This window comes from Cavia porcellus, unplaced genomic scaffold (genome assembly GCF_034190915.1).
Source record: "Cavia porcellus strain 051 isolate PalLab524CR breed Dunkin Hartley unplaced genomic scaffold, mCavPor4.1 scaffold_23, whole genome shotgun sequence".
In the NCBI taxonomy this organism is placed as follows: Eukaryota; Metazoa; Chordata; class Mammalia; order Rodentia; family Caviidae; genus Cavia; species Cavia porcellus.
The window spans coordinates 35,443,913-35,470,078 of NW_026947506.1; the positions used below are offsets into that span (position 1 = coordinate 35,443,913).

Genomic DNA, 26,166 nt, shown 5'->3' on the forward strand with positions numbered 1-26,166 from the left:
TCTACCTACCCCTATGTCTTCAAGGTTTTTACCCAATTTGTCTTCCACTAGATTTAGTGTTTCTGTTTTAATATTTAGATCTTTGATCCATTTAGATTTTATTTTAGTATATGGTGATAGGCATGGGTCTAGTTTTAGTTTTCAGCATATGGAGAGCCAGTTTTTCCAACACTATTTTTTTTTGTCTTTTTCTTTTTTACTTTTTATTGGTACTGGGGATCGAACTCATGACTGCCTGCTTGCAAGGCAGGCGCTTATGCTGCTGAGCTAAATCCCCAGCCCCACCAACACCATTTATTAAAGAGACTGTCCTTCCACTGAACATGTTTGGCCCCTTTATCAAAGATAAGGTGGTTGAGCGTGTTTGTAGTTGTGGTTGTATCTTCTAATCTATTCCACTGATCTTCGGCTCTGTTTTGATTCCAGTACCATGTTGATTTTACTACAGTTGCTTTATAGTATAACTTCAAGTCAGTGATTGTGATGCCTCCTGCCTTGCCTTTGCTGCTTAGAACTGTCTTTACTATTCTAGGTCTCTTCTCGCTCCAGATGAATTTTAGGAGTGATTTCTCTAGATCTATGAAGTATGTTGATGGTATTTTTATTGGGATTGCATTGAATCTGTATAACAGTTTTGGGAGAATGGCCATTTTCACAGTATTTATTCTTCCTATCCATGAGCAAGGGATGTCTTTTCATTTTCTGAGATCATCTTCAATTTCATTTTTCAGTATATTATAATTTTCCCTGTATAGGTCTTTCACTTCTTTCATGAGAGTAATTCCTAAATATTTCATTTTTTTGGTTGCTAGTGTGAAGGGTGTGGCTTCTCTTATTTCTCTCTCTGTGATTTTGTTGTTAGTGTATAGGAATGCTATTGATTTTTGAGTATTGACTATATATCCAGTCACATTGCTGAATTTATTTATTATATCTAGGAGTCTTTCAATGGAGTTTTGGGGGTCTTCTATGTAGAGTATCATATCATCTGCAAATAATGATAATTTAACTTCTTCTTTTCCTATCTTTACGCCTTTTATTTCTCTCTCTTGTCTAATTGCTCTTGCTAGTATTCCCAGTACTATATTAAATAGGAATGGTGATAAGAGACATCCTTGTCTTGTGCCTGATTTTAAAGTAAAGGCCTTCAATTTTTGGCCATTTAGTATGATACTGGCTGTTAGTTTGTCATAAATGGCCTTTATTATGTTGAGGTAAAGACCATCTATTCCAATTTTCTGCAAGGTTCTTATCATAAATGAATGTTGGACATTATTAAAAGCTTTTTCTGCATCTATAGAAATGATCATGTGATTCTTATTTTTGACTCTGTTGATATGATGGATTACATTTATTGATTTACGTATGTTGAACCATCCCTGCATACCTGGGATGAATCCCACTTGGTCATGGTGTATAATCTTCTTGATGATTTGCTGCATCCTATTTACCAATATTTTATTGAGAATTTTTGCATCTGTGTTCATTAGGAAAATTGGTCTGTAGTTCTCTTTTTCAGTTGGGTCTTTCTCAGCTTTTGGTACTAGAGTAATATTTACTTCCAGGAATGACTTAGGAAGGATTGCTTCCCTTTCGATTTCATTGAAGATTTTGAGGAGTGTTGACATTAGGTCTTCTTGTATTTCTTATAGAGTTCTGCAGTGAATCCATCTGGGCCTGGGCTCTTCTTTGTAGGTAAGGACTTAATTACGTTTTCAATTTCATTAATAGAAATTGGGTTATTCAGCAGTTTTACATCTTCTTGACCTAGCTTTGGTACTTCATATTCTTCTAGGAATCTGTCTATTTCTTCTGTGTTGTCAAACCTTTGAGAGTAGAGGTTTTTGAAATAGGGGTTGATGATCTTCTGTATTTCTTTTGGGTCTGTAGTGATTTTGCCTTTTTCATTCCTTATTGCATGAATTTGAGCTTTTTCTTCCCTTTTTAAAATAAGGTTGGCAAGGGGCTTATCAATTTTATTTATTCTCTCAAAGAACCAACTCTTTGGTTCATTGATTTTTTTGGATTGTTTTCTTAGTCTCTATTGCATTGATTTCTGCACTGATTTTTATTATTTCCTCTCTTCTTTTGGCTTTGGGCTTGACTTGCTCTTCTTTTTCCTGATGTTTGAGGTATAACATCAGGTTATTTATTTATATTTGTTCTGTTTTCCTGATGTGGGAACTCAGTACAATAAATTTTCCTCTGAGGACAGCTTTCATTGCATCCCACAGATTCCGGTAAGTTGTTTTTGTCTTTTCATTTGTTTGTAGGTATTGTTTAATTTCTTCTTTAATTTCCTCTGTGACCCACTGATTACTCAAGAGTGTCTTATTCAGTTTCCACATGTTTTTGGGATTTTTGCAGTATCTTTTATCATTAATTTCTAATTTCATAGCGTTATATCCAATAACATGCAAGCAATAAGTTCAACTCCTTTGCATTTATTTAAATATGTTCTGTGAGTTAATATATGGTCTATTTTAGAGAATGACCCATGTACTGCTGAGAAGAATGTGTATTTTGTTGTTGTTGGGCGGAATACTCTGTATATGTCTATCAAGTCCATTTGTTCACAGGTATGATTCAGTTCTTTTATTTCTTTGCTGATTTTCTGTCTGGTTGATCTGTCCATTGGTGTCAATGGTGTGTTAAAATCTCCTGTTATAATTGTATTACTGCTAATTTGGTTTTTCATTTCTGATATTACTTGTTTTATATAACTGGGTGCTCTGGAATTTGGTGCATATATATTTAAGATAGTTATCTCTTCCTCTTGAAGTTTTCCCCTAACCAGTATGTGGTGACTTTCTTCATCTTTTCTGATCATTATTGGTTTGAAGTTCACATTGTCTGCAAACAGAATAGCTACTCCCACTTTTTTTGGGTTCCTGTTGCATGAAGTATTGTTTTCCATCCTTTGACTTTCAGTCTGTGAGTATCCTTTTGGGTTAGATGGGTTTCTTGTATACAGCATATGGTTGGATTTTGTTTCTTGATCCATTCTGCCAGTCTCTTTCTTTTAATTGGTGCATTGAGACCATTTATATTAATGTTTATAACTGTTATATATTGGCTTATTGTTGACATGTTATATTTCTGCTGTTGCATCTTTATCTTTCTGTTCTGTTTAATTGTCTGCTTTGTTTAGTGGTTTTTTCCTAAGTGTATCTAAACTGTCTTTCAATATTCTTTGCAGGATTGGCTTGGTGATCATGAAGTTCTTCAGCTGTTCTTTGTCATGGAAGTATCTTATTTCCCCATCGATTTTGAAGGACAGTTTTGCAAGGTACATCAATCTAGGTTGGAAATCATTCTCCCTTAGGATCTGAAATACTTCACTCCATGCTCTTCTTGCCTTTATTGTTTGTGCTGAGAAGTCTGCTGATCTGGCCCGCAGATCAATCCATGGGGTGTACCTGGAGGGGGAACGGGGATGAGATAAAACAGGGTGGGAGACACAGAGAGATGGAGACAAGATGAGGAGTCCAATCAAGTCTCGTTTATTCAGGAAGTGGTTGCAGCTTTTATGGGCCAAGGGTGGCCTGGTGGGACAGGAAGAGGCTATGGGGTGGTTTCTGATGGGTCATTATCATGTCCGGGTATGTGACATAAGCAGCAGAGGATTATGGTTTATGTAGGCAGATGCATTATGTGCCCATAGGAGAGAGGCGGGGAGGCAGCAATGGGGCTGTCATGCTGCTCCCTACTACATCTCCCTTTCTATATTATTTAATCAGGAGTATGGCCGGCCCTGTGAGGACAGCACCTGTCTTAGGTCAAGGACCTCATTACATGAACCCAACAGGGCCCTACCCGTCATGGGCTTGCAGGACAGCAGTTGGTACTGTGCCTGTCATAGGTGGCAGGTAGTGTAATATGTATGTCCTAGTTGCCCGTCTCTGGCTGCCTAACCATTGCCAGGGCGGTTAGGCCACATCGTCATATGGGCCACTCATGGGAATTTCTTTCCTGGTAAGTTTGTTGATCTGCCATCTCCAGCTGGTGATAGTGTACCTGAATGGGTTTGCCATAAACGTGTCTATCCGGTTATTAATGAGCATCATAATCCTCTGAAAAATACAAGGACCCACAGAGAGAAGAAGCAACAGGGCAGCTAGGGGACCCAAAAGAGGTGCTAGGTAAGGGAAAATTCCCCGCCCCCCCCCACATCGAGAAGGAGGAGTTAGCAGCCGTTTGTTGTCGTCGCTGTTGAAGTTGTTCTTCTATTTCTTGGAGCTTGCCTCGCACAACACCGGACTGATTGACATAGAAGCAACATTTTTCCTATAAGGCAAGGCAGATTCCCCCCTGCTCTGCTGTGAACAGGTCTAGCCCTCGTCTGTTTTGTAAGATGATTTCTGCCAGTGAGTCTAATTGGTTTTGGAGAGCTTTTATTGTAAAGGATAAGGCTTGACCGTCTTCAGACAACTGGTTGGATAGGTCAGTATATTTATCTAAGGCAACGGTGAGGCCAGCAGTACTCATGGTTACAGCGCCAGTGACGCCCATTCCCACCAAAAGCGGGATCAGTGTTACCGTTTGTTTTTGGCAGCCAGCAATGTAATCAAGTGTTGGCACCAGGACAGGTTGGTCACCTGAGACAATATCTATGTCGGGCAGATGGGAAGCAGTTATGCATGTACCTGTCCAGTTGGCTGGAATATAGGTATAGGCCCTATTATTATTGCAGACAAAAATGTGTCCTGTCAGGGGGCACAGGGGGCCTGTATGATTGACAAATTGAACACAGGCAGTGGACAGGAGATGGCCCATATCTATAAGGGTAGAATCATTTTGGAGAGAGCCCTGTAGGCAGGTCATGAATACGTTGAGTGTCATTAATGGCTGGACTAGAAATTATTGAGAAGGTCTACAGGTAAAATTATGTGGATCACGAGAGTAGTCAATTGTTGAGTTGGAATGGATGGCTAAGGGCATAGGAGTGCCTAAGGCCATGCACAACCAACAGTCTTGCGCTATAGCAGTGTTAGTGAGGTTAAGTACATGATGAGTGGCTGAAAGGATATCATAAGTTTGTGGGTCTAAATTCACACCCTGTGATTTGGGGAGAGCTAACGGATGGTAATTGATCTTTGGGAATAGACTGTCTTCTATTTCTTTTAGTTTTTTCTCAACATAAAGTTCTCTCATTATGTCTTGAGGACCTCCCCCATCTGAGACATGGATTGGAGCCCTCTTAACCAACAGACCAGCTTGTTGATTTCGCCTTTGCAGGAGGCTTGGGTGTATATGGGGCTTCCCGATACAGAGGGGTTGAGGCCCCAATTGCCTCTGGCTGTTGCCACTTTTATTTTTGTAAGTATGGCTGTAAAATAAGCGGTATTATCTAAGCCAGTACATCCTTGTACAGCATCATAACAGGAGCTATGCATCTCTATCTGATATAAGTTACACTCCTGTGGGCAAGGCCCCGGTCGGTTATTTAGTTTGGATATAATTTGGGGTTTAGTTTTGCATTCCCAATTTTGAGTTGATCCCCCTGTAGGGGAGGGCCTGGCCACGAGAACTGCTAGCTTATACTGCACTCTATTTGGCTCTATAAACCTGTGTAGTAATTGAGTTGAAAGATTTTAGCATTCTTTTTCTAGCTGTATCTGTTTTAAAAGATCCCTTTTTCTTTGTTCTAATTCCGCTAGCATGCTAGAAGGTTGAGGGCAGACACTAAATGCATCATCATAGTCAGGGGCTTAATGGCAGCCGGTGCCACAACAGGGTCAGGGTGGTATGTAGAGGCTTGTTGTGCCAGGTGTTCCCAGTCGACCTCTTGAAAATCAGAGAGGTCGGGGTATAAACACTTATATGAATCTCCAATGGATTCATATAAGTGGAGGCATGGGGGGGGCCGCCATCTCAGAACCTGTCAATCATGTCGACAGGAAGAAGTGGTGGCAGATCGCCATCTTGGAGGACCTCTAACAGGCCATCAGCCTCTGCGTCTGAGAGATCAGAGGCTGCAGATTTTTCTGAGGACAGATTTGGGGTAGAATTAGCGGAGTCGCGCAGGGCAGCCTCACCTTGTACGACAGTCTCTTTAATCTGAGGATCTGCATGCCGCTGAGTAAGCAGCTCAGAGATTAAATTCCAGTATGCAAAGGTGGTCACTGGAACCTTTACAGGACCAAAAACCCTATAAAAATCTTTTAGAGCATCTCCTACTCTTTTCCACCTCTTGGTATCTATAGAGCCCTCTAGGGGGAACCAAGGGCAAACTTTATGGATAAACTGAAAATACTGCAACAATTCTTTTGTTGTAACCCTTACCCCTCTTTAATGCCTTGCTAAGGCCTCCCACAAACAATTCATGTTCGCTCAATGCTTGACCCATGTCCGGGAAAGGGGATGGGGTTGCCTTTTACTCACCATGACTCGGGTGGCACTTTGGGTGGTCGTCTGCACAGGCCTCAGCCGTGATTCAGTTTACTTTCATTTTCAGCCGGCATTCTCGAATGGCTCCCTCGTTAACTCCCCCATGCCAGGAGCCCCACACTGGGCGCCACTTGATCCGGCCCTTGGATCAATTCGTGGGGTGTACCTGGAGGGGGGACGGGGATGAGATAAAACAGGGTGGGAGACAGAGATGGAGACAAGATGATGGGTCCAATCAAGTCTCATTTATTCAGGAAGTGGCTGCAGCTTTTATGGGCCAAGGGCAGACTGGTGGGACAGGAAGAGGCTATAGGGTGGTTTCGGATGGGTCATCGTCACGTCCGGGTATGTGACGTAAGCAGGAGAGGATTATGGTTAATGTAGGCAGATGCATTATGTGCCCATAGGAGAGAGGGGCGGGGAGGCAGCAATGGGGTTGTCACACCGCTCTCTACAGTCTGCTGTGATTCTGATAGGTTTTCCTTTGTAGGTGATCTGTCTTTTCTCTCTGACAGCTTTTAATATTCTATTCTTTATTTGATTTCTGGGATGGTGATTATTATATGTCTGGGTGTAGTTTTATTTTGGTTATGGCTATTTGGAGTTCTATATGCTTCATTGATCCTGATATCAGTTTCCAATTTCATGTTTGGGAAATTTTCAGCTATTACTTCTCTAAATATCCTTTTGACCACCTTTATGTTGTCTCCTTCTTTTTCATTTATCCCTATCAACCTTATGATGTTTTTCTTTGCATCATCTTGCAGGTATTGAATTGTTATTTCATGATTTCTTGTTATTTTTAAAAGATCTTTCCTTTCCTGTTCACTGGCTGCAATCTTGTCTTCAAGGTCTGAAATTCTATCTTCACATTCATTGAGGCAGTTTTTACAACTTTCAATGGAATTTTTGATTTCCTGTATATCTCTTTGCATCTGTTTTATATATTCTGTTTTTTTTCTTATATTGTTCATCCAGGGATTCTATATTTTTGTTTAGTTCCTCCAATTTTTTTTGTCTTTTTCCTTTTTATCAGTATTGGGATCAAACTCACGACTGCCTGCTTGCAAGGCAGGCGCTTATGCCGCTGAGCTAAACCCCCAGCCCAAATGGTATATTTCTTTTTTTTTTTTTGTCTTTTAATTCCTCCAATTTTTAAACTGTCTTCTTTAGATATTGTTCAGCATCTCCTTCATTTCTTTTATCATTTCTTCTTTTACCCGAGAGATTATTTCTAGTTTGAATTCTTTTAAAGCTTCCTGGAGTTGCTTCTTTATTTTGGTAACTATTGTTTCAGGTATTTCAGGTATGTGGCATGTATTTTCTTCTATGTAGAAGGCTCCTAGGCTTTCTTGGGATGGGCTAGATGTTTGAGATTGCATTTTGGTCTTTTGTTTTGTAATTTTCCTATATTTCTGTGTTTCAAGTGTTGTTCCAGAGTTTCCCCTGGGCATGTGGGAAATTGTCTCTTACGTCCTGGGGTCCTGGGACTCCTCTGGTAGTGTAGCTCCCTCCTTGGGCAGTGGAGCCCCTGGATTAAAAGAGGGTTGCCAGGCTCCTCTCTGGTAGACCTAAAGTCTCCTCAAGCTGCACAGTTTCCCCCTCTGGTAACAAAGCTCCCTTGAGGGAAAGAGGCCACCTGGTGTGGTCGAGGCAATCCCAAATCCTGCTAAACCCAATATAGTGTGGCTGCAAGCCCAGCAGACCCCCAACCCCCTAAAGCAAGGATCTCATACTCTCCCAGGGATTGGATGTTGTGTAGTCATCCAGCTCCTTGGATGGCAAAGCTCCCCAGGCTGATAGAGGGTCCCCCTATGGCCTAGGTAGGCCTCAAACCTCCTCAGCAGGGCTGCTCCCTCCTCCAGGCAGTGGCAGTAGTGCTGGTGCTCTCCAGGTCAAAAAAAGGTCACAGGCAAGGCCAGGGCAGGTTCCAGCGGCTCAGCCCAGCTCCCTCCTTCGGCGGGCAGCTGTGGTGCCTATCCTTTAACTTTTCACTTAAGTAAATCTTCATAAAACCAAGGCTTTAGCTGGGTTTGGTGGTGTATGCCTGGAATCCCAGCACTCTGGAGGCTGAGGCAGAAGGAGCACAGTGAGTTTGAGGCCAGCCTGGCCCACAAAGTGAGTTCAGGGGCAGCCTGAACCACATAGTGAAATTCTGCCTTGAAAAGACCAAAAAAGAAAACTAGGGTTTTACTTTTTCTTTTTTCTTTTTTTCCAGCTTTTTGAGGCAGTCTCACTATGTGGTCCAGGCTAATCTCGAACTCACTATTAGCCTAGATTGGCCTCAAATTTGTGGAAATCCTCCTACTCAGTCTTATAAGTGCTGGGATTACAGGCACATGGCACCATACTTGGCTATAAAACCAGATTTTGATACCTATATTAGCAGCCCTTAGATGGTTCTTATTCCTTAGAAATTGTTTTACATCTTGCATTTTCTGAACTATATTTCTGAGCTTTTATTTTTCTGATTACAAGTATAATGCATGCTTATAATGAAAAAGACAAATATTGCAGATATATATAAAGCCTACCCTTCAGGATTAATGCTCTTAGTCTTGGATATACACTGCACCAGAATAGATTAGATACTAATTATAAAAATAAGATTATGAACAGGGCACAATGAGGCACGTCTATAGTCCCAGGACTCTGGGAGACTCAAGCAGGTGGATCACAAGTTTGAACCCAGCTGAACAACTTAGTGAAACCCTGTTTGAAATAAAAATAAGGAAAGGGCTTGGAAGTTAGCTCAGTATGAAAGCCCTGGGCTAGATCCCCAGTATTTCAAAAAAAGAAAAAAAGAAACTAGACCTTTGTCTACCACCATGCACTAATGTCAAAATGGATCAAAGATCTAAATATTAAAACAGAAACACTAAGTCTACTGGAAGAGAAAATAGGTAGAAATCTCGAAGACATACATGTTGGCAGACATCTCAAAAACAAAACCCAGACTGTTTGGGAAACAGTACAAATGGGATCTAAAATGGGAATAAACAAATGGGATCTAATCTTATTAAAAGTCTTTGCACAGCAAAAGGAATCACCAACAGAGTGAAAATACAATCCACAGAGTGGGTAAATCTATAGTCAGCTGTCCCTCAGACGAAAGACATATACCTAAAAAATATAAAGAATTGAAAAAAATTAGACCCCACAAATTCAAAGACCCAATCCAAAAAGGACATCTGAGATGAATACACATTTCTCAGATGAAGAAATATTCCATAGCAAATAAATATATGAAAAATGTTCAACATCATTGGTCATTCAAGAGATGCAAATTAAAACAGCGCCCCATCTCTCCCCAGATAAAATGGCATCATCAAGAAATCAGCCAATAACAAATGCCAGAGGGGCTGTGGGGAAAAGGAACCCTTCTCCACTGTTGGTGGGAGTGTAGACTTCTGTAACCACTGTGGAAATCTGTGAGGAGATTCCTCATAAAACTAAGACTAGAGGTCCCATTTGATCCAGCTACTCTTCTTCTGAGTGTCTTCCCAGAAGAATTAAAAAGGTCGTACCACAGTGATATATGTGTATCCAAATTTTGTTTCCAAAATTTGGAAATCTGGTGGTGGCCAGTAGGTGGCCATAGCTCCTTGCTGATTTCCACTTTTACAGTATTCTAAGTAAAGCTGCACGAGCTACCTCCTCACATACTTTTGTCCACTTTAATCTGCTTGTTTTTAATTGGGGTGGGGGACAATTTTGGGGGGATTGGCATTAGAGATTGAACCCAGCGACCACTGCCACTTAGCTCTATTCTCAGCCCATTAAAAAAATTTTTTTTTTGAAAATTGGACCTAAGTTGCTGAGGCTGGACCCAAACTTGCAGTCCTCCTGCCTCAGTCTCCCAAGTAGCTGGGAGCTCGGCCACACACACCCATAAAATCATTTTTTTCATAAAATTGTCCTTTGTTTCTCCGAGTCTTCTGCTTGCTTGCTCTCTCGTCTCTCTCATAAACCACGACAGCGCGTGGTGACGTGCTTTTGATGACTTTTTCCTCCCAGGGTGCTCGGACTATCAATGAGGCGCTGGCGCAGTTTGTGAAGCCGGAACAGCTGCATGGAGAAACTGCTACCAGTGTAGCAAGTATGACGGGGCGACTTGCAGTCCCTGACTTGGCTGCTCCAGTTGGGGTGGCAGGGAGCCCTGGTTTTAAAGAACGGGCGTGTTTGAATGGCCGCTAGGTGGCCTTAGCTTGTGGTGCCCTCTGGGAGATCCTGGCCATCTGTGCCCTGGAGGCCGGAACTGGTGCCCGCACTGTCTCAGGATGGGCAGCTCTGTGCCCAGGGAATAGTGCTGCCACCCTGGATGCCTCAGAGCTGCGACAACGTCTGCTCAGCAGCATCTTCCTTGATTCCTGTCAGACAAGACTGGAGGGAGGTACGGTGGGGTTCCCTCCTCCCCCAGAAGAGCTGAGGATCTTTCTCACAGTGGGTACCGTGGGGTGCGGTAGTGTTGGCTGGAAGCCTTTAATCTACATTACTCAGTGATACATTTCCCCAGCAGTCAAGGGAGTCTGTTTTATGAATTCCTGTTTCATATGTGTTAAGTAGATTTCCACTTTATAGTCAGGTGATACAGATACCTATATTAAAGAATTTTTATCATCAAGTATTCAGTATTTGGGGGAAGATGTTGCTTCTCTCACCAAGACTAGAGATTTTTCCTGACACTTTTATCTTTTTTTTTTTCCTTTTGTATCTGGGCAGAGCTTTGCTTTCACAGAATTATACCAGCAGAAAACATCAATTCATTTTCAATTTTTTTGAATTGAGTTAACCAATTCTTTTTTTCTGCAGTGCTGGGGGTTGAACTCAGGGCTTTACTCGTACTTGACAAGCATCCCACCTCTGAGCCACGCCCTCAAATGAGTTAATGTGGTTTTCACATCATCAGTGCCCTGTGCATCCCACTGTTTCAGATTTCTGCTTTTTTTCCTGTCATCCTGCTAGGCAATTTCCCCAAGTTTTGTATTTTGTTTTGTTTATTTTTTTGTTTTTGAGACAGGATCTCTCTGTAGTTGAGACTGCCCTTGAACTCACCATGTAGTGACTATGTAGTCCAGGCTGACCTAAAACTCATGGCAATCCTCCTGCCTCAGCCTCCCAAGTGCTGAGATTATAGGTGTGTGCCACCATGCCTGGCTAACCACAGTATTTTAAAACATTTTTACTGTTTGTTTGGAGAGGGTGATGTCTCTCATTTATTATCCTTTTTTTGGAATCAAATTAGGGTGTTTCAGAGAAATAGCAAGGGCAACACTAAAACATAAAAAAATTCACATATTAATCTTTTTAATGTTTTGTTTCTGTTTACTTCAAGGTGCAAAATCATGGTTCTGGCTTCAAAGAATTTTACCATACATCAGTCATCTAACGTTCTTGTACTTTCTCTAAAACATTTTTCAAATTCCACTGGTGGGAAAATTGCTAAGGTATGTAGATGCTGTTATTAATGACCTTTTATGTGGAGTGACCACTTAAGTGCTAGTAGCTGTTAAGGATTACTAAACTACCTATCTGAACAATTTTGAGCTTTCTGAGCTTTTCTTGCATTGGATAGCAGAAAAGAAGTCAAAGAATGAGTTAAGAGTTTGGTCTGTGTGCCTGTGAGTACATGTGTTTTTACTGTACCCTGTCTAGTGATAAAATTGGGAACGCGTCTCTGTGTTTGGGCTTCATAGTCAGTTCTTTGGTATCCAAGGTAATGAGTGGATACAGAGAGCTTGTACAGTTTGAAACCCAAAGAGGATTTCTTCACTAAATCTTTCCTCTCTTTTATTTTCTTGTTTACTGTTTTCTGATTTTTCACTTACACTGAATTTTCCTCTTTTCTTCCCACTTACTAAAGATTGAAAGTGGTCAAAAATTCACCAGCAAAGCTGGGCATGGTGCACTCAGGAAACTAAGGCAGGAGGATTAGGAGTTTGGGGCCACGCTGGACCATATAGCGAGTTTAAAGCCAACCTGGCCTACATTGTGAAGTCTCATTTCAGAAACAAATTAAAAATGTGGTGACACAGAAGAGAAATAACTAATACATTCTTAAATTATTTGAGGTGGCCTGGCATGGAGACATATGCCTGTAATCCCAGCACTAGGGAGGCTGAGGCAGGAAGACTGCTGTAAGTTCAAGGTCAGCCTAGGCTACATAGTGATTTCAAGGCAGGCCTGAACTACATAGTAAGACTCTATCTCAAAATACAAAAGCAATTACTTAAAATTAAAATAATTGGTGGTGACTGTCCAGAGTTGTCATTTTGTGACTTTTGCATCTCATGGATTTGAAGAATTCACTTAATGTGGATCTTTACTTGTTTAAGGAAAATAAAGACAGACACCTTAGCTACCCTTAGACCAGGGGTCCTCCAGGCTGTGTCCTCTGAAATGTGATTCAGTGCACTGGGTTTCTGCTGGAACATCCCTGTGCTGTGTTGTGTGGGTCTCCTGGGACACCCTAAATACCCCTCCCCTGAACATGTGGGGCCTTCTGTGCCTTTAGAAGTGACATCCATTTCTCCTCTGTCCATTTCTGTGTAGGATGTGAAATACCCCGAATATCTCGACATTAGGCCATTCACGTCACAGCCAAATGGAGAACCCATTGTATACACTTTGTATGCAGTGCTGGTCCACGCGGGATACAACTGCCGTGGGCTATTACTTATGTCACGTAAAAGTAAGCTGTGTGGATTTTGCTCATTGCTTTTACATAGACTCTGTAAGACCGCAAGCACCAGCGTTCTTTGGGAGGGATGGTGGGAGTTTGACAATTAAAGTGTGAATGCCTCTTTTGCTTATTCTTTTTATTCTGTCCTTATTAACTAACAAAATCTGATTTTTGTCTCTTACTGGCTGTCTTTTGCAGGCTAGCAATGGCCTGTGGTACCAGATGAATGACTCCAAGGTATCTCCCAGGGATACTCGATCTGTGCTAAACCAGCAAGCTTATGTACTATTTTATATAAGGTACTGTCATGAAAAAAGCTACCAAATGTTCTGCAATGTTATTTCTTTTCATCTCACCCACATTCAATTCAGTTTTGATTTTTTTTTTTTTTTTTTTTTTGGTTTTTTGCTTTTGTTTTTTTGGTGGCACTGAGAATTGAACTCAGAAACTTGTACTTGGCAGGCAGGCACTTATGCCACTGAGCCCTTGAGTTACTTTTTGAAAACCGGAATTTAAGGTTTACACTGCCACATACGTGGAGAGTCAGGAGGCCGCTTCTGAGCATGGACTGTGAGCTGGCGTTAGCGTCCAGCTCTTTGTCATTCAGTGTCAGAGAGGAAGACAGGGAAAGGTGACCACTGAGGGAGTGATGTGGCTTATGCTGCTGGCAGAAAATGGAGTGGACCTGGGGATGTGGAGGCCATGGGCAGAGAGCTGGGGAAGGGAGCTCTGAGCACCCTGCATGGTCCCACCCAGCACCTCCCCAGTGCTGAGCACAGTGCTGGTTGGGCATTGGCCAGGGCTGGGGCCAGCAGTTGGGTTGATCCTGCTGCAGCTGCAAACTGACTCACAAATTTCACTGTTAGAAAAAAAATCTGATGTGTATTCCACGGTGTTCCCCGCCCCCCTTTTATTCATGCTGGGAATAAAACCCAGAGCCACAAGCAAGCTAGGCAGACGCTACCACTGAGCCACACTGCAGCCTCCAAGGTGTCCCTTTTAAATACAGTAACTTCAAGTTCAGAATACCCTGAAATGTTCAACAACAGCAGAATGATGCATTGAAATTTTATGCAGTTTTTAAGATTTTTTTTTCTTTTTTGAGACAGTGTCTTGCTATGTTGCCCATCACCTCCTAGGAGTGATTGTTATAAACCTTTTTTAATGCCTTGGGAAAGTGGTGACTGTATGTGGAGGAAAAGCAGTTTGAAATATTAAACACTGGTGTTGAGTAGAAACGGGGAGATGATCTGATCAAAGGGAAACTATTGGGGCAACATTTTTTTTCTATTTTTTTTGGACATTATAAGTTTTCTACAATGGTATATATTTTTAATTTACAAATGTAAGCAGAAAAAAATATCCTGATAGCAGCATCATCAAAATAGAGTTTAAAAATACCATTTCCTTTACTCAGCTGCCCTTGTGACCTGAGCTGAGCACCCCCCACTGACCTATACCCCTAAAGCAGCTAGTGCAGCCTAAGGCTCTGTGCAGTGTGACTTAGAATCAGTGACTTCCAGAGGGACTGAGTCTGTAAATCTGTCTCTACTAAGATGCCCTCCATCACCCTAAGCCCTCTCATTCTTTGTCCCTAGGACCAATGATGTGAAAAGTGGGAGTGAATTTGCTAAGCATCCCACCCACCGCCGTGGTCAGTCCTCTGTCCACCGGGTCACCAGTCCTCGGGGCATCGCTAACAAGCAGGCTGCAGCAGGGCTTCCTGGACCACAGCTTCCCCCTCACCCGGTGAAGGTAACACCTCAGAGGTGGCCTCTGATTTTACCTCACTCTAAGGGTCTGTCCTCAAACCCTCAGGCTAACATTCCAGTGATTGTCATGTCCTGTCTAAACCTGGATTTCTTGTCAAAAAGTTCATTCAGGTCCTTTGTGTCAAAATTTTAAATGCATGAGAATCTCAGCATAGAAGTAATCAGGAACAGCTGGTGTGAGTGTATTAAAGGTGACACCCACTGTGGACTAGGCCCCTACTCAGGGGTAGATAGGTTTTAACCCATGTTAGACATCAGGAAAGTGACCCTATTACAGGACACTTTATGTCCACATAGCTGTCTTAGGACTGTGCTGTTTCTCCATCTGCTGTCCCCAAGGGATCATGCCCCTGTGCCTGTGTGCCCAAGAGGTCTGAAGAAGTCTTCAGGGCAGGGCCTGCCTTCCATAATTGCCAGGATCCCATGCCCAGGCCATCTGCAGCTTGAACTACACGGGGTCATTGCTGCTCTCAGGTTTTACAGTGTCTTGAGTTTTTCGTGTAGTGAGTTTACAGCCAGCCTAGCCTACATAATGAAGTCCTGTTTCAAAAAAGAAATTTGAAAATGCAGGGAGTTTGAGTTTGGTTTATCAGATTATCTCGTCGAATGCTTGTTTTGGTAGACATTAGGCTCTGTTTCAGTTAAATGCTTTTATAAGCTGGTCTGCTAGCCAGCTTCTGAATGGGGCTCTGCTTCAGAGTGACACGGGGGACTGGAAAACCAGAAAGTATGCACCTAAAGAAAGAGGCAGGTGTAACTGACTTTTTTTAAGAGTTGTTTTTGTTTTTGTTTGTTTGTTTGAAGACAGCAGCAAATTCAGATATTTAAGAAAACACTGCCAAAGCCAAACACCATTTGTCTGTGAACCAGCTGTCGCCTGTGTTGTCACAGGGCTTCAGTGGTAGTCATGGAACTTGGAGCAACAGAGCTGCACGAGTACAATGCTGAGGCATCACTGGGCGGCGGCAGCAGCCGTGACCTCACATGCAGTCCTGAAGCGGCCTTTCCTCCTGCCCGTGTGCTGTCTCCCTTGCTTGAAGGCCACAAAGCTGGCTTTACTTTTGTCTGTATGGTGGTAGCCTCCCAGGAAAGCCAGCCGAGGACAGAATACTAAACTCATGTCAGGAGGGCTGTGTTCTGACAGACACTGTGTGTCCCGTGTGTGGATTAACCAGAAAATTAGGGCCTGAGAAAGGTGCACATGGGCAGAGCAGATGAAAGAGAGGGGCTGTGTTCAAGATTTGTGTAACTTGTCAGTCACAAGAGCAAAGAGGAAGGCTGTGGGCCGGAGCAGACCCTGATTCTGCAGTGCTGACCAGGCTGTGGCTTTCTTCCTTGCAGAATTCACCCCGCTCCAGTGGGACCAGGCCACGGAAAGACCCAGCAAGGAGTTCCACACCAAGTCCCAGTGGAAGTCCCAGAGTCAAGAGGTGTGGTCCTGATAATATTACTACTTCTGTCCAAAACTGGTCAGTTAACAGCCCCCGAGATTCCAGAACACCCTGAGGAACAAAAAAATCACCATTGGAATCATAATAAACTGCCTGTTCTCCAAGCCAAATCTATCTGTCTATCTGAAAAATTACCTATAGGATATGTTAATTTGCCTTTGAGGAGAGTGAGAAAGCTGTCTGTGACTGCTTGTCGTTTTCCTCTGTGTCGCCTGCCCTGGCCAGCAGTGCCCTTGCACACCTCTGAATCCGACCCACGTGCTTTCCCATTTCATCTTTTTAATGATGAATGAGTATGTGAAGGGCAAACTGAGTTTAGAGAAAGAGGGGTCCCAGCACTGTCATGAAGCACATATTTTGTAAGGGCCTCTCTAGAAATTTGAAGTTAAATTCACAGAAAATATAATTTGTCCCCATATTCAATTTTAGCAAAAATCAATATATTCACCTACCTGTAACGTAACTCAGGAATAAGAGGAAAGGAGTTTGAAATGCAGGCGTGGTTGCTTCGTGTGCAAACTGCAGATGAAACCACTGCTGCAGGACTCTGCATCAGGTGGCAGCCGCCCGCCCGCAGGTTCACCGTGTGACCATTCAGCATAAACGCTGCCTCCAGATTTGCCATCTGCGCTGTCGGGCTGCGGTGGTGACTGACTTTTGGTGACGTTCCAGCCGTATCACGGTGTGACCACTCCTCAGTTTACACGGTTGTTGGATTCCTGGGGAGTGTAGTGTCCGTGAAAACTGTGGCAATAACACGACTGGCATTTTCACCCATGGGTGTGAGGACGTGCAGGGGAGGAGCCTCCTCCTGGCACTGCGCAGCCCAGATGGCCCCTGAGACCCTGAGTCAGGGTGCAGAACTGTTAAGAGTGAAGAGGCAGAGAACGCTCACTCCCACTTGACCTTAAGATAGAGCAGCGGGGCTGCGCTGTCATTTCACAGTGGTCTTCCCTGGTTTCTTTCCTAACCCACCCTGGTCCCCAAATTCAGTGTGCAAGAGAGTAATTACACATTTGTGTAAATGAGGCCCTGTAGGTACTGCAGCCAAGCACGCCTTCCTTTGCGTGTGGCCCCAAGAACCCCGCTTCTACTCTCAGGACAACGAACTTCCCCGTGGGGACTGGGGACAAGTTATCTCCTCACTGAAGAGCCGAGATCCAGGCGGGTGATTGATTGTTTCCTGGCAGCTGGCAGCTAACCTTGAGAGTGTGTCAGAAGCTTTCCAGGTGCCAACGGCAGCCTGCAGTTCCTGCAGAAGGTTTCCCCAGAGCCTCAGTGAGTCCCTGTTTTCCACGATTCAAGGAGCTGTTGGCTCTGTCTGGAAATAGCTGCTGTGCTTCTGAGGCTCCAAGAGGAAGAAGGGAGCCAGAAAAGTCGGCAGTCCGTGATTCGGCTTTTTGTTTAGACTTAAATTTTTAAGGATTAAACATGCATCTGGAAATAGGAAAAGTCTAGAGCTACAGAATTTTTATTAAAAATTTTTGGTGTTTAGAGATGATAGCTTGTTAGTGGCTTGTGGCCGGCTATATTTAGAGTGATAAAATATTTAGAAAATGTAAGCCATGACAAAACCTGTATAGCAGTCATGCCAACTACTGGCTTGTCTCTTTCTTTTGGCTGGGGTGCAGTCCACCTGGAACAGGGCAGAATCCATCAGGGGACCTCGCCATGGAGCCTGAGGCTGGCAGCCCCACTGCTGGTTCCCCCAAGAAACTGAACAAGATGATGAGTCTATGCAGGAAATTTAAGGCTTTGCTACTCGCTCACAACAGCGTCCCATCTACCCAAGAGGTTACCTCAGAAAACAGCTCAGCCAAACCTGATGAGTTTTTGTGTGTCATAAACAGCACGGGGGCAGATGTACTTCCTGAACCCTGTGGCACTGAGAAGGGAACACAGGACAGCAGCGCAACCACCCAGGAGGACAAAGTGTTGCTACCTGAGAGCCTGCAGGACTCTGGTCCAGCAGAGACAGTGGAGCAGCTGAGCCCAGCTTCCTCCACACATCCAGAAGGTGGATGGGAGCCTGAACTCTCGGTTTCCCTTAGTGGAGACCTGTGTAGTGACACAGAGGCCCTGTCCTGGGGCACAGATGAATCTGCTGATGCACTGCCCTCTGCTCAGCCACATAGGACCTCAGGTGCCCATCCTGAAGGGGATCCTGGACACAGTCATGGGGAGAGGTGTGACAAAGATAAAGCCTGCCAGAAGGTTCCGAATTGCCTTCCAGTGAAAGGGAAAGTCGGCAGTCTTAAGAAAGTTGACCAAGGACATTGCTATAACCGTAGAGACCACTCCTCTGGTGGGGAACACATGCAGAAGAGGAAGAAGGAAGGAGCGGTCGACTGGGTGTCATTGGCACAAAAAGCGGCGCTCCTACACCCGAAAGCACAGCGAACAGGAATGCCACGCTGCTGTGCAGCCCCGCAGCAGGAGCCGGCACCCTCTGTGCTGTGGGGAGTCAGTCAGTCCTGGCAAGCGCTACAATCTGGGAAGGTACAGCTGCCACCACTCCCGAACCAGGAGAGGGGCTGAGCAGGACTGGAGCCGATATCACCGCTCAGCCAGCGAGCACTCCTGGCTCCCAGAGAAGTGTGACCCCAAGAAGATGCGGTGGGACCGGTGCAGGTATTACCCCGACAGGTACACCCCATATGCAGGCAGGAAGCCCAATGTGAAGGGACCACATAAGGACTCCTCCTGGGCCAGGAAGGGCTGGGAGCCTCCTGCCCCGGTGAGGGAGCGGACCCACTTCCACAGCCCTTGCACAGGTGCTGCACCCCCTTTCCCTCTGCACCCCAAGCGCTACTCCCAGGAAGAAGCTGCCTTTGGAGCTGACGACAGTGGCTGTGGCCTGTCTGATCAGTTTTATGAACACAAAAGCATGAAGTCACGCAAATGCAGGTATGAGAATACAAAAAGTAATGACAGTCATGAGGAAAAGAAAGCCCACAGGAGCCTGCCCAAAGACCTGGAGGAGCCTAAGGCGAAGAAGCACAAAAGGTCAAAGAAGAAGAAGAAATCTAAAGACCAACACCAGGAGCGTGACCACAGGTGAGGGCGGGCTCTCCCAGCGGAGTCTGAATTCTTCACCTCTGTGGGTTTTGAGACTTCAGTTTCCGCACATTTCTAAAATGGTGCAGCTTTCAAGCTCTGTCTTACTTCATGTGTCATAAAATGTCTCACTTTGCCATTCTCAGGTAATGCTTTATACCTCTCCTAGGAGTAAATGTGAGCTCTGTAGAGGGAACTTGGGGATTCTCACTTCAAGATTGGTGGTCAGGTGTAGTTACATTTTTATATCTGCTATTTTTTTTTCAAACTTAGTGACTACGCAGTCAGCAGAAAATGGGGGGCCATAGTTCTGCTGATATTTTGCTGCCTGCCTAGAGTGGAGGTCTGAGGGCATCATTATTTTCTTGGCCTTTATCTCTAATTCTCAATCTGAAATGTAAATATCTTTGTACTTTTAAAATGCAAAAAAGGTAGTTGATGTGTGGTGTGTGGTGTGTGTGTGTGTGTGTGTGTGGTGTGTGGTGTGTGTGTGTGTGTGTGTGTGGTGTGTGGTGTGTGTTGTATGTGGTGCTGGGGATGAAATCCACAGCCTTGTGCTCACGAGGCAAGTGCTCTGACCAGTGAGCCACACGCCCAACCCCAGCAACTGCCTTAAAGTGACTGGTTCAAAGCAAGATGAGTGAGCCTGAATGAAATCCCATGTATTCTAGTTGACTTCTTTTAAAATTAATCCTAGCAAAAGGTTGCCAACAGCCATATGTAAATAGGCAATGGTTAGGAAAAGGAATCAGCTCACAAGCCTCTCCCTCCTCTATGGCTGAGGCACATTGCAGAATGTCCTTCCTTCCTTCTTTTGGCCACTGATTCCAGGAGATGTCACTTAAGTCCTGCAGGTCATGTCCCGGCTGACAGCCCCAGCACCACGGAAGGGTAGGTGCCAGGAGTGGAGCTCAGTTGCTGAATTTCTGACCCTGGCTTTAAAAATCACTACGGGGGAAAGTAGAGAACACATTTTTAACTAGATAAGCTTTTACCTGAGCCCGAACATTGAGTGTCCTCAGTATGTGGTCATGACAGTGCCAGGTGCTGTCTGAGGTGGTGCTGGTGTTTGGGTTGCTAATTTCTGACTGCTGCTTCTGCAGGCATCGGCTGGATTCAGATATTCTAGATGCATACTCCAAAGCTGACCTCTACAGACACAAAAAGAAGAAAAAGAAAAAGAAGAGGCACCTGGGGAAAGCAGAATACTCTGAAAAAGAACCAGGACTGCACCTGCTGAAGGCCTCCAGCTACAGGAACATCAGCTAGTTTGAGAGACCCAAGAGCAACTACCTGCTCACTGATGGCCTGACTGTGGAGGATACTGGATCTTTCCCAAAGAAGAGCCATGTATTGGCATGTAACCAGGGTAAGAGGAGATTCTTGGAACTCCTCAGAAGAGAAAAACTCTGACAAGGTTTTGAAGTGGTGACTGACACACAGAGACAGTAACTGAGGTGGCCTGAAAGGGTGCGTGAGTGATACAGGGCTCCTGCCTTGTCCACCTTGACTCCCAGGCTCTGAGCCACTCATTGTCTCTGTGTAGTTTGGGTGCCTGACACTGATCCCTAGCACCAAAGGATGGTTACGTGGAAGTGGAATTTATGACCCTGGAATTTAGGCACTCTGGGTGTCTGTGTATGTGCTCCCAAGATAGAACTTTTTTGTGTTTTTCATGCATTTTTGAAAGCGATGCTTTTGCAGCGTTTGCTTTACTCTCCTGATTCCTTAAAGCATCCAGAGTGTATCCTAGCTCATAATTTGATGATCTGGGCCATTAGAAATCGTAGTGGTCTCCTCTGCCAGGGGTGCCTTTGAGGCTCCTGGCCTGCTATCCCACTCTGGGCTCCCGGGCATCTCGGATTCTTGTGTGTAGACTGCTCTTTGTGCTCTGATTGCAGTGGGGCAGCCCCTCCCCCTTTGTGACTGGTTCCCTGAGGAGGAGCCCTGAGAAGCTTGTTAAGAGTGAAAGTGATGGGAGTTGGGGCCGGGGCACAGGTTGACAAGCTGCGTCTCGAAGGCCAAAGCCGGCCCTGTGCCTATCGCTCATCACCTGTGAGGTAAGAATGGCTTTCGTGTTTTCAAAACTTCCAAAGAGCAGCAGCACTTTGCTTCCCCTGAACGATGTGTGAAATCCAAATGTCAGTGTCTGTAGACTTTGGCTGAAGCATGCAGTGGTCTGTGTGAGGTTGGTGCTTCTGAGAGAGGTAAGTAGTCACCGCTGAGACCTCACAGCCCACCACACTCAGTGTGTGTCACCTGGCCCTTCACAGGGAAGAAACTTAGCCAGGCCCTGCCCTAGACACTGAGAGTCACTTTCTTGAGTAAAGGCCATGCATATCATTGCAGGGATTGTGACACATCACCTCGGTTGCCCCGAGGCCTTTTGGGTCCTCAGTGGTTGAAATGTGTTCTCTTGGGGAGGCCCAGGCAGGGCCAGGCTCCTGCCTTCTGCAGACCGGGATCTGTGTGCAGCTCTGACAGTTGTGAAGAGAAGCAGGCTCGAGGAAGGCAGAGGCCACCACAGGGAGCACAGCAGACTCAGTGCTGCTGCCAGGACTGGAGGGAGGCATTTGCTCTTCACCCTTAGAAATTATTTACATGCGCAGAGTGGTTTCACATTAACATTTCAGCGATTTGCAGAGGGGATGGGTGTTTCTGACCTCTGTGTGCTACCTGAGGATTGGGTAGTGACACAGATCTGGTCTGTGTGTTGGGCAGGGTCCCAGCATTGTCAGAATCCCTCATCCTGGCAGGGCAGGTCAAGCTAGAGCCCACCCATCTGGGGACAGCAGCCTCCATAGTGTTGGCATGGCATTCAGGGCTGAGTCCACTCAGCCACTGTAGGTGCTACAGTCACTTCGTGTGTGAGTGGTGGCCCATTCTGCCCCCAGTGCAGGACCACTGATGACTGGTTTGCAGCCAGCACTTCTGCCAGGAGCACAGACCAAGGGCCCTTGGACTCCGGGCCTCCTGAGAGGGGGCCTGGCTGAGGCCAGCACTCTGCCATCTTCTGTGCACTTGTGCTCCTGTGTCCTGACCTTTGACCACTCACCTTTCTCCTGCAAACCCCTGACCTCTGACTCCATTCAAATCCGGTAAATCTCTTTGGCCCTGGCCTGAAGTCCCTTCTGACCTCCTGTGAGAACTCAGCAGTGTGATGAGGCGGGTGTGGCCTGTCCCCTAGCCCCAGCCTCTGGGGCATCTTCCTTGGGACCAGAGGCCCTCATCATCATGGGAATGTGCTTTCCTCTTAGGAGGACCTTGCAGGAGGGGCAGTGCCAGCCTGCACTTGCTCAGCCTGATGTGGGGCTGATCTCAGGCAGCCAGTGTTAAGTTATAAGAAAACTGTCTCATTGTAACCACGTAATGCATACTCAGAGCACAGACATCACAAATCATACAAAGTCATTAAAAGTGTTCTTAAGTATTGCCTTCTAAACAAAACAAAAAATTCACAAGTTAAGGTAAGCACTTTTCCTGTCTGTCCCTTTGCTTCTTTGTAGGAGCACTAAGCAGGGACAGAGAAGGCATTGAAATCCTGAGGAAAACCTAATTCCCTGGTGTTGAGCTGTGGAAAGAGCAGCAGGAGTGGGGGGCACTGAACTCCAAGCCAGCACTGGAGAGCGCGGAGACTGGGGCAGCCTCAGCAAGGGAAGTGCAGGGCTGGTTCCTCTTGCCTCCCTCACTGGAAGAAGCCAGCAGCGCCCCCCATCTGAATCAGCAGTCATTGGATAAGCATCTGGGATGAGAAGCTCATGTGTGTCCCCTACCCAGGCAGCAGAGCCCATCCCAGGAGCTCAGGGCCTAGGCCTAGAGGTCACGCTGGGGCTGGGTCACAGCCCTCACCTGACACGGCCGCTCTGTTGGGATGAGGTCCGAGTGTCTTAGAGCAGAGCCTTCATGGTGTCCAGGCTGTGTCTGAATCACTTGTATTCTGTGGTCCTGGAAGGTGGGGACTTGTGTTTCATGCTGTGCACTTGTGGAGGTAAAGGGAGTGGTGAACCATTTAAGCCACGAAAGCAAACTGTTTTGTGTCTCATACCCAATCGCGAGGGTGATTTCAAATGAACTTCAAGGCAAATTATCTATAGAAGACCAGTATGCAGTAATTAACATGCTTTATCTGTGTGTCCTCAAGGGAAAGCACTAACTCTGAGGAACTAAGCTCTTCCTGAGGATTGGGAAGGCTTAGCCACAGTTGGGGTTCAGGCTGGGCGGGTACAGCAGGGCCCAGCAGATGGCGCTTCCCTGGCAGGGCCACCAGCGGTTCCTCTGCAGCTGCCTGGCATCCCTGGGTTTCTCTACTGCCATTCAGGAAGGCAGTGATGGCTTCAAGGGAAAAGAGCTTCCCAAAGACCAAGGGTACCTGCGGACAGGGTGAGACAGAAAGGGGGGCCTGGCTTCCTGGGGTCTCTGCCTTCAACTAATGCTTGTGCCTCCTCTTTCAGATTCAACATGCTCCAAAGAGGTCATGCCACCTCAGCCTAAATGTTAAAGAAAAATTTGTGCAAGTCTGCATGGTACTTCCTTGCTAAGTACCATGCAGGTTTTACCTTGCTTTTTTTGTTTGTTTGTTTAGTTTGGTTTTTGTTGGTGTTATTTTTTTAGTTTTAACCTTGTCTTAATCACTCTTATTCCAAAAGAATAAATACTTTCTAGAATTGCTGACTATTGTAAGATATAGTGTATATAAATCACATTGAAAATAATGACCTGGAATAGAATGTGTTAGATGCTGCTTGATTCCAGATTCTGTTTGGTTACTTGTATTTCATGTAATGTTCTTCCAAGTTAGAATCTGGTGCAAGGCCAACTGGGAATACATGAAATTATTTAAAAATGCAAACTGACAGTGCACATATTTAAAAGTTTGTAAGCTCTCAACAGGGCAGTCTGTTTTCTGTGATGTCTGATTGTAGACAGTAATTGGCTTCCTATTTTAGTTGTGTTCCAGATTTGAAAATGTGTTTTATAGACAAGTTCTGTTTATTAACTTTGTGGGACTTTTCCTACTTATGATGAGTATTCACATAATGAATGTTTAGTCCAAAGACTTGTAAAGCTCACAGTGTTTTTATTATGTAAAACTTTTATACTGTCTCGTCACTTGTGTGATATTAGAGTCTGAGTTGTCAGCTTGAGTCCCTTAAAGTTTCTAGTAATAGACAATATCATGCTGTGATTTTATTTTTAATATGGATATGCTATCACACTCAAACTTTACTGGTCCTGCATCAGGACATGGAGTAGGGAAAACTGTATTTAATACAGAATGAAACTGTTTCTATCTGAATAATCTGTATGGTTTAGACAGTTTGTGTTGTTCAGAGATGTGTAAAGTTTGATCTTAGTGTTATGAACTATTTAAAAAGCACTTGCCCCCTGTAAATATACAGCATGTAAATGACAGGAAATTAAACACTTTGTGCCATTTGTTACTTGTTTTCCCCATTTGCTTCCAGCCATGTCTTCTCTGACTTTGGGTTCACTTTTCTCAAACCTCCACAGCTCTGGCTGGCGTCTCAGGAGGTGCCTTAGACCTCAGAGGTGGGTCAGGGAGAACCAGCAGTGGTCTGCTGGACCCAACACGTCTCTATTTTAAAGAAGCAAGTCTTAGACCACCTTGTTTTGACAACATGAGATTTAGTGAGGACAGTATTGCAAGTTTTAGCAACATACACCTTCAGTTGTACTGTTCATTTTGCAATGAAATATCAGTAGATATTTTGATATCAATAGAAAATTCATACAAGTTGTAGGGAGTATATACATTGAATAACAAAATACCGGTCAGTATATGTGCATTATTTGTAGATTATCTATGTTTAGCTAATAGAAATGTTTTCTGAGGGAAAGAAAATGAGAAATCACAACTTGGCGGATTCTGGTCTATAATAGACCTAACTGCTCAGCAAAGCACATCTGTGTAGATGTGTACATTTGAAATCTTGAAAACAGGCACTGCTAGGGGCTTGGGATTTAGCTCAGCGGCATAAGCGCCTGCCTTGCAAGCCTGTGGTCGTGAGTTTGATCCCTGGTACCGGTAAAAAAAAAAAAAAAAAAAAGACTGAAAACAGGCACTGCTTTGTGTGAAGCATTAAATGCTGCTTCATCTATAAATGGTCTTACTCTGAGTACATTTGGTGCCACATTAAACTATTCAAAAGTGTTACAGGACCCGGAGATGTGGGGACTTTGGGTATGGATTTAGGGTGATTCCAAGTAAACCTCAAATGATACCGGGGCCCAGTGAGACAGCTAGGGGTGCTGTGGAGCTGCCATCTCCCTCCCTGTTTTTCTCCTCAGAACTGCCTATCGCCTTGTGTGTCTGGAAGAAATTTTACTTTGGCCAGAGTTGGGACTGATGACTCAGGATGGAGTGTAGACCCTCGGGCGGGGAGGTGATGAGCATGACTGAGGCTCGCTGCCCCATAAGTGGAGTGTGGTGGTGGGGTCCCCACTTCTCGGCAGCCTGGTGGAGGTTAGGTGCACAGCATGATGGCCCTCAGAGTTAATACTATTGAAAGAAAACCTGAAATTAGGTGATTTCATGTAATACTCTTTCTTGATTAGACAAGTCACTTAAGATTTTGAGCACCAAGGCTTTCTGCATGATCCTGGGTGAACAGCCATCGAGCAGAGGTGCTCTCAGGTGACCATAGTGATGACAGATTCACCACCAGGTGACTCCATGCTCACGTATACACCCTAAAACAAAGGTCCACATCCCCAGGGCCGTACCTGGGTTAGACAATAGGAAGAGAGGAAACTGCTCATTCCTGTGTGCCCTGCTGAGCCAGCACTACTGTCG

At 44.8% G+C, this 26,166-nt stretch overlaps 1 protein-coding gene across 1 annotated transcript in view; it reads left to right on the forward strand.

Moving 5' to 3' along the window:
• The window catches only part of LOC100719875 (ubiquitin carboxyl-terminal hydrolase 42-like), a 45,163-nt gene extending 20,385 nt beyond the window's left edge, over positions 1-24,778 (forward strand). The window contains 14 exon segments of the mRNA XM_063233610.1: positions 10,408-10,465; positions 10,468-10,489; positions 11,726-11,837; positions 12,943-13,052; positions 13,054-13,081; positions 13,271-13,371; positions 14,671-14,827; positions 16,186-16,331; positions 16,333-16,462; positions 16,873-16,955; positions 18,146-18,616; positions 18,618-19,352; positions 20,456-21,412; positions 22,859-24,778. Coding sequence (XP_063089680.1) covers positions 10,408-10,465; positions 10,468-10,489; positions 11,726-11,837; positions 12,943-13,052; positions 13,054-13,081; positions 13,271-13,371; positions 14,671-14,827; positions 16,186-16,331; positions 16,333-16,462; positions 16,873-16,955; positions 18,146-18,616; positions 18,618-19,352; positions 20,456-20,621 — 2,319 coding nt within the window. The 3' untranslated portion in view covers positions 20,622-21,412; positions 22,859-24,778.
• Positions 24,779-26,166: the final 1,388 nt, after the last annotated feature.